General features: G+C 39.3%; 1 protein-coding gene across 1 annotated transcript; it reads right to left on the reverse strand.

Moving 5' to 3' along the window:
* Positions 1 to 6,816: 6,816 nt before the first annotated feature.
* On the reverse strand, positions 6,817 to 8,636 carry LOC107687478 (transcription factor HES-4-B-like). Its single transcript, XM_016484835.1, has 4 exons — positions 8,238 to 8,636; positions 7,977 to 8,072; positions 7,788 to 7,875; positions 6,817 to 7,671 (listed from the first exon to the last, which is right to left on the reverse strand). Exons 1-4 carry the CDS (start codon positions 8,343 to 8,345, stop codon positions 7,088 to 7,090), a joined length of 876 nt encoding a protein of 291 aa, XP_016340321.1. The 5' UTR covers positions 8,346 to 8,636; the 3' UTR covers positions 6,817 to 7,087.
* Between the last annotated feature and the right edge of the window lie 205 nt (positions 8,637 to 8,841).

Raw genomic sequence — 8,841 nt, forward strand, 5'->3', positions numbered from 1 at the left:
CCACACACATACATTCTCACAGATGGTTTGAAAGGACTGACATGAGTCAGAGCAGTGAGCAGTTAGTCTCAGGTGTCTATCTAGTGCATGTCTGGGCTTGTGGTGAGACAGCGGCTGATTCACCACCCATGCAGGGGGCAGATTTCCCACTCCCACTCCCACTCCCACTAACTGTGCCCTCATAGTGACCCTTATGTGCATGCTGCCAGTCTGGCAAAAACAAGAGAATTGCATTTTCCTCAAATATTAAAAGGATGTGAAAATTTATGGCAACATCACAATCGTCAACAACTTTTAAAATGAGCTGAAAATAAAATGCCATTCACTGCAAAATGCACAACTGGGACAAACAAGCAAATAAAAAAAACTTATCAGCCTTTCATAAATTCCATTGGACACCATGGTTACCATTCGGCACATAAACACCTAATGTGAACATGACTCACTAGGTTTCCTGAAACCCGACTGCAATTAAGAGTTTGTCCAAATGTATTACTGAGCTCAGCAAGCACAGGAAATGCCATGCTGAGAGGACTGATTTCACTACCTCAGAACTGCATGCCACAAACACGCAAGTCTTCAGCACACTCATTGCGAGAAAACCCACAGATTGTGCCCTCTATTTGACTTTTCAATTAACCATTTGTCATCCACAAGTTTGTAGAAAGTAATCAGAAATTAGAGTTATGTATAGGTTTGTGCCAAAACTTTTACTAAAATAATGTCAAAGGATTTATTCAAAACATATAAAAAACAAGTAAATGTTTCCATTGTACTTAGGTTTTGAAAAAATATACTTCTTTTTATTTAGAAATAAATATCCTCAAATCATTTACCTGTTAAATATTTAATTCTGAGGCAGGTGAATGTAATTGTTATAGATATTTGACACTTTAATACAGTTAATTATACCGTGATCTCCAACCAATTGTTCACTTTTTTTTGGTGGGGGGGTGGATTGGTTGATGATCACTGTAATCAACCACATTAGCAATATTAAAGTGTCATACTGCATATTAAGGGATCATGCGACACTGCACAAGACTGGAGTAGCGGCTGATGAAAATTCAGCCTTGCCATCACAGGAATAAATGAAAATTTTTAGATATTCAAAAAACTTTAATTTTATTATTATGTATTTTAAATTAATATTTCACAGTATTTTAATGCATTATGTGTTTAATCATTAAATGAACTGAATAAAAATCTTGAAAAAAATCTCTTCTCTGCAGTCTGTCTGTAATATGAAAACTTCACTTAAAATAGCCCAACAGCTGACCAGTCAGATCCTCATAAATAAATTTGACTTCAAGATGAGTAAAAACATAAATAAAAAGCTTGTCCAAATTTAAAGTCAGTCTTCTTCAAGGCCACCAAGGAGATGGGATTATAAATACTTGGAAAGACCTCCTGACTGTCAGGGGGTGGTCCTTAACTTTCTCCCTTGGAATCTATGCAATTCGCAAAAAGGCTTCAAAGACTGCCAAGACACCATAACTTGAAACCATAGATTGTGCTGAAAAGCAAAACCTGGACTCAGAAATATGTCCTGCAGACAAGTGACAAGGATCTGCGGACCTTGCGGCTCCTTGGGCTGTGATATCTGATAAGGGCCGGCAGTGCGTCCCTACAAGTATCCACCCTCCCCACCACACGACTCCTGCTACTAGGGAAAGATGGGCCGCTTGCTATTAATATCAATGGAAGAACAGATAATCCCTGAAAAAATAAAATACAATTCAAGAATAATTGTCAACATTTCTTGATTAACATCCAGTAGAGGTTTTTAAAGGGATAGTTTACCCAAAAGACTTACTAAACCTCATGTTGTTCCAAACCTGTATGACAGAGCATAAGAACATTTTACTGACTTCATTGTATGGTCAAAAAATATTTTTTACAAATATTTTCTTTTGTGTTCCACCAAAGAAAGTAAGTCATACAGATTATGAATGACATGAAGGCAATTAAATGATGACCGAATTTTCATTCTTGGGTGAACTGTTCCTTTAAAGTCTTCCTAAAGGAGTTCATGCAATTCACATGTGAGGATGTTCTGGGATGAGGAACTAAGTCTGGGTCTCCAGGACAATTTAGCTGATGACTGTGTCTTTCATGACTTCTTGGGCAACAGGTGCTGAAGGAGAAAGGAGTGTCAGACTCATCTGGTTCTTTTCTGGACCACAGTGCCTCTTGCCCCCCACCTTTCTCCCACAGCGTCCATATCCAAGCATGCTGAGCATTTCCCCCTTGTCCTTGTGAGTGTGACTTTGAACTAGAATAAATTTAGACAGGGTTACTTACGTGAGTTAGCCTGTTTTGTTGTGAAGGCAAAAGAGGAAAAAACGTATACGCACATACACACGTGCATAAAAATAAATGCATATATTTATATGTATTGAAAATTAATCTGTTCTTTATGATCCTACATCAACTGGTCTTTTCACCTCTCTTACATAAACCTCATTTCATATCATTAAATCATAAGTAAATAAATCTGTGTAGCACAACACAAGACATTATGTTCCTCCTTGTGGTAAAAAAGGACACTACATTTGGACACCACATTCACAACATTGTTGACCGGTACTTTCCAGTCATAGCACCATAATGCTAAAGTATTCTGTTGTGTTGATAAAAAATTTGTAAGTTTTTTGAGACATATCTGCCAAATCAACAGATCAAACAAAAATCACAGTCCATAAAAATCTTCCACGAATGGAGCTGGTCCATTCATGGAAGGTTTGGTTAAAAACCAAGAACAGCCTGTTAATGAATCATCAGCTGGTTGTATTTGGTATTTGTGGAAATGGTCTGACCTCAGAAGGTCCTGCAGACAAATGACAAATATTTGTGGTCCTTCTTGCTCCTTGAGGTGACAATACTCATTTTCTGCTTTATAAAATGTGTTACCCATGTTTTTAGCACTTTTTTTTTAAATTGCGGTAGTAGTGCATCCTTTTTTTTTTAAACAGTCAGAAGCTAATTCAACTCTCAACTCTATATGAACAACCCCTGCACCACGTGTGTGTGTGTGTGTGTGTGTGTGCAATTTTGACTGTATTTATTAGAGCCCAACTTTAAAATAATAGATTCAGTGGTGGACATGGACAAAATTCACTGGGGGGACTCTAGCTTGGAGGGGAGGGCTAGGAGGGTCACTTTAGATTACCTTTCAAATGATCAATAGATTGTTTATAATCTATAATAAAATTAAACATTTTTTTAAAGATTTATTTTTGACATTTTTTTTATGAGGATAGGACAGTATGTTGACAGGAAACAAAGTGGGAGGAAAGGATTGCGAGCCAGGACTCAAACTCGGGTCGCCCAAAGTGAAAAAGCTGCTGCGATATATGTTGGCTATCGGAGCCAACATGTTACATTTATTTAATGTTTCCTATATGAATCAAATGTTTTTTTTGGGTATTGAGACAGGCACATTACAGGTCAATGAACAGCGTCCATTAATTATGTGGGGTATAAACATATTTATTCAACAGAATCTCTTCTTGGAAACTCTTCTGATCAATGACAAAAATGAACCTTCCCATTGAGGCGATATTTGACTCCTTAACGTGATTTGCAGGGACATCCTTTGTATTTTTTTCTAAACTTATTAAATGTCATAATTTATGTTAAATTCATATTTATATAATAAACCTTTAACTTTAATGAAAACAATACACTGAATTAGAATAATAAGACACAATCAGGAAGAATAAGTTACCATTCAAATGAAATCAGTAGGCTATCAACAAAATTCACCTTTGCTCTATAGAGGTGGCACAGAAGAACACAAAAGTGACATTTAATTATATTTACAGACTGTTTACAAAGGATGAGTTTAATGTTTAAATAAAACGTTTTGAATCAATGAAATACTAAATGATTTAAATAACTGAAATTATTATTTAAAAATGAAACTAAAACCGCCCGTAGGTGGCGGTAAGTCACTGTCTTTGTCACTGAATCATTCATTCGATCGATTCGTTCAAACAGCTGATTCATTCAGGAATGAAGCAAGTGACTGTCTTTATGAATGGGTCATTGAATCTTGACTCACTAGAATCGTTCAAAAACGCACATTCATTCATAAACGAGACGGCGTTTGCTTGGAGATGCACAGCGGCTCAGCTGTGACTTCGTTTGGAACTATTTTCGTTGAAATAGAGCAAAAACTGTGTTCCTAAAATGTAAGTCTCTTAATATTAACTTCTTGTTTATTGAACTGTTGTATAAAATCAGTATCACATTTGCAAACTTTCTTTATAATTATTAAAAAGCTGTCACTCATCTCTGTTTATCGCGATCTTACAAACTTCTGTTTGCTCTATACCTTGCACAATGCATCTTATTTAGCTACATTGTGTCTGTCTACACTTTGTTAGTGGTTAACCCAGCACTGAGCAAAACTCCGGTGTTTTATGTTAACACAGCTTTATCCATAACACATTTTCTGTTATCGCATCTGTTAAAGATCTGGCAAAAATCACGGGTTACCCCAGATAATTTATCAGTCTGCTTTCACGATGAGGAGCAGGATGCGCACCGATAGAGAAGCATTTCCATCGGCTGCAGTCTGCAGGTATTAGGGCCAATCTCAAAAGTCTACATTGCGCAGCAAACCATAGACACAAATGTAACGCTAGGTTTTTATTATAATATATTGCACTTATGTGTGGAACTCAGATCGCTTTCGTAGTCTATTTGTAGTCTATTGAATAGATAAAATGTCCCTTTCATTTCACAAAAATCTAACCAGTTGGAAGTGGAACGATGTCCCCCCTGCGAAATTTGCAGCCCTGTATACATGAAATATTAAAATATTACATAAAATAAATATTATATGCTATATAAAACAGATAAGAATAAATGTCCTAAACCCCCAGAAAACATGTCCTCAATATTCGAAATACTCATAAATCACCCAAATTATGTTTTTGCTTCAATCGCGACAGGTTTATGAATTTGTAGGCTAAATAATACTATAAAAACCATTGCATCTATGAGACGTCCTCCCTGTTCCTTTAAAAGTCTGGCCATGTAGTAGCTCTTGTAATTATTATACTCTGGCTCAAAACTCGCATCTTGGCGGCCACGCGTGTGCGCCTCTTCACCTCCAGAGAGGCTGTGCGGCCAAAGCACGACCCGGCCTGCCAGCGGGGATTTACGGATTGGCGCTCTGCCCGGCCGCAGGCAGTTCGCTCGGTTCTCACGACCTCAGCACCACAACGGCATCTCTGAACTATTAACTCAGACACGCAGGCAGAGAGAGAAGCCACGGAGCCCACACACTGCCAACTAGTGTTTCAGCAATGCACATGTGCGAAAACAAGTTTTTCTGTGCGATTTAGATTAGCGCCGAGGGTTTTGAACAGTGTAGCCTACGAATCTTTCAATGACTTTCAGGGGGGGTCTGCTTTTTTTTCTTCATTCTTCATTAATTCTGTTTAGATTTAAACTTAACGTAAAGATTTTTGTGATAGCTATATTTGTGATGTGTATTCCTGTTTATACCTTTTGTAGTTGAGGTTGTATTTAAAATACAACAAACCATCTGTTTAGACTTCACTTTGAACTTCGTGATTTTTTAAAAAATACATATTTTTTGTCCACTTGAGGGAGAAATTTATGACCACTTGATGACTCGGATTTAAGTAAATTAAGTAGCCTAAATCACAATAATAAAGCAGAGAATGAATGGTCTAATACAAGAACATATTGAAATTACTAGTGACGTGTTAATAAATAACTTTCCAAAACCGTAGCCTACATTGGGTTTAACAAGACGGAGTTGTTAAGTGGGAAACCCTATGGCCGTCGGTCACCAGGGTGTGTAACCTAATCCGAAAACGAAGTGGGCCGGTGACTACAAGTGGCAGACACACGGCAAACACCATGCCGGCAGCCCAAGCACGTCTCGCAGTTCCGGAGTTTACGCGCATAGGGAAGATAAGTTTACATCCAGGGAAAACATAAACGACTCGCCTGGGAGAGGCCCGCATGTCAAGCTTCCTGTAAAAAATAAATATGATTTTTTAAAATTTACATTTGAATTCTATTACATTTTAATTAGGAAAGAAGTTTGATGTTAAGGTAACTCATCAGTTTAGTCAGAAAAGAGGCGCGAAAGCACCCCACGCGCTATTCAGGTATAGGCTACAGCTATAAAGCGGCTGGTACACAAAAGAGAGGATTCTTCCATATTCTCTTTTCACTGAGGCAATCTGTTAGTGACATTAACCCAAAGCGCAGGCCTATTTCCCAGACCAATGAATGGGGGTTTAGGACTTCTTAAAGATCCCGCTGCATACAGGATGAGACCCTTTTCAGATGTTTAATTACCTTTTTGCAAAAGAAAAGAAAAAACCCCTCTCGTTGCCTTTGTCATTTCAACCTGTGACACTTTAGAGTGATCTCTTCCCGCCAGAAGTAGAACTAAGATACGGGTTAGCCAGGACGTAATTGAGACTTTAAATAAAAAAAAGTGTAACATCTGTAATTGAAAAGTTTTTGCCTTTACACACTGCCCTCTTAGCTGTTTTAAACAAATAAATGTGTAACAAAGCTTGCGTAAAATCGTCAATCTTCATGTTGGCTATTAATAAACTGTCACTTGTCAATCTAAAGTTGGCTATAAAGCATCATAATGTAAGTAGTATCAAAAATAAAAATGATTTGTCATTTATATTACTCAATCTAGTATAGGTATTATAGATTTACATCTACTGATCTTAATAAAAAAAGGGCTTGAACACGACATATTTCGTTATTTTGATTTATTCAGCATCAGACATAAACACTCATCATGAAAAAACAACAAGAAAGCTTTGGCATGATACAATCTTTTACAAACTTTGTACAAAACTAAATTCTTTCACTTAAAAAAGTACTTTATAAACATTAAGTGTTATGCTGTTGAATTAACTACAGCATATTCATCAACAACATCCAAATATTGGAATCAGCTAACAAACATATACGCCTTGTCCAACAGAAGGTCAGCAAGTCCCTTAGAACGGAACTGAACGTATTTTCTTCATCGTGAAAAACTGTTTTAGAAGCTCGTATGGGATGAGCAAGTCTACCAAGGTCTCCACACCGGCTCATTGCTTTCTGCTCCGGCACTAACACTAACGGGACTGACGGCCTGTGAAACGCCTGCGAAGGAGGTCATTCCCTGGACAGGAGATGCCACCGTGGGAGCTGAGCTGGCCTGGACGGGACTGGCGTTGACAGTCACTGGAACACTTGCGTTTGCGTACAAAGGAATGACCGGGGTTGTAGCAGAAGCGAAAGCTGGGTTGGGGATAAGGAAAGCAAACTGTCCGTCAGTAGCTGGCACCAGCTGGAATCCTCCAAAGACTTTGGGTGAGACCGCTTCTGATGGACTGAGTTTGGGGCACATCGAGGCGCTGTTGATGGGCAAAGTTGAAGGAAGCTGCACGTGAAGAGGCTGAGCCAGATGCGCCTGCTGAGCTGGGGCAGGCTGAGGGTAGTTCATGGCCATCATCTGTCCCAAACAACCGGACAGGTGGTTGAGGAGTCGCGACCTAACCTCCGTGTTCACCCCCTCGCAGGTAGAGAGAAATCGAGTCACCTCGTTCATGCACTCATTGAATCCCGCGCGATACTTGCTGAGGACGTTTGTGTCAGCTGACAGGGCCGCTGCAAAGCAAAGGTAACGTTCATTAATATTGTGCATTTAGGAAGTTCATTTACGTTTTTCGATTAGGCTATATGCGTAAAGTTCCACATTTGAATAAATCTGACTTATAACTTACCAGTCATCTGAACACGTTGCAAATTGCGCAGGTGCTTGACTGTCATCTCAAGAATATCAGCTTTCTCCAATTTAGAGTGTCTGGAGCTCTGTAAATGAGAAGAACCGATTAGGAATTTTGTTTTTAAAATGAAGATTACGTGTTTATTGTCACATGCAAAGAATAGACATATTCGTAGCTACAACTTACATCTTTTTTAAGAGCATCAAGAATCAGGGTCTTCAGCTGTCCAAGGCTCTCGTTGATTCTCGCTCTGCGGCGTTTCTCCATGATTGGCTTTGAAGACTGCAGATGAAATGCAAAGTTCATTAAATTATATAAGAAAGACGCTAGTTTTTTTTTGTTTTTTTTTTTCAGATCGACTGGAATTTTTTTTTGGAAATGACAAATGACATTTGTCTAAACGGAAATACAACCGCAAAAAGTGTCAAAACAATAAATGATATTTACCTTTCTGTGCTCGCTGGCATTCTTTGGTTTGTCCGGAGTATGAGATCCACTGGCAGGGGCACCAGCAATAGGTGATGCAGTTTGCTTCTCCATATTATCGGCTGGCATGATCAAAACCAAAGTTGGGTCCGGTGTAAACCAAAAAATTGTTTATATTCCGTGTGTGGATTTGTAAAAACACCGAGACGAGCTGTTAGGATTAGATGCGGAGCGTAGACAAAACCTCGGGATGTTCACGAGAGGGAGAGTGAGTCCCTCTTATCAGCTATATGACTTAATAGTCTGCAGGCTGTCATATGAGGACACGAGCGTGTGTGGCGTAGCGCTTCGGAGGGCAAGTCGAATCTCCCACTGCCACACGCCAGCGGTATTTATAGATAGATCGCATGCTCCCAGTTCGTGTGAAACCCTCTCTGCATTCTTTCCCACACTCGCTTCAGCCAATAGGCGCGCGGACTCACCCACTGTGCGCGGGCAGACTGCTGATTGGACAACACCCCCGCGGGCTGTCAGTCACGCGCTGCTCAATCAGCCCTGGAGGGACAAACAACAAAGAGGCGAGTGCAGTCGGCCTGGCTGGTAAGTGATAAGGGGAATTGGGGGA

Source organism: Sinocyclocheilus anshuiensis, unplaced genomic scaffold (genome assembly GCF_001515605.1).
Source record: "Sinocyclocheilus anshuiensis isolate Anshui unplaced genomic scaffold, SAMN03320099.WGS_v1.1 scaffold1114, whole genome shotgun sequence".
NCBI lineage: Eukaryota > Metazoa > Chordata > Actinopteri > Cypriniformes > Cyprinidae > Sinocyclocheilus > Sinocyclocheilus anshuiensis.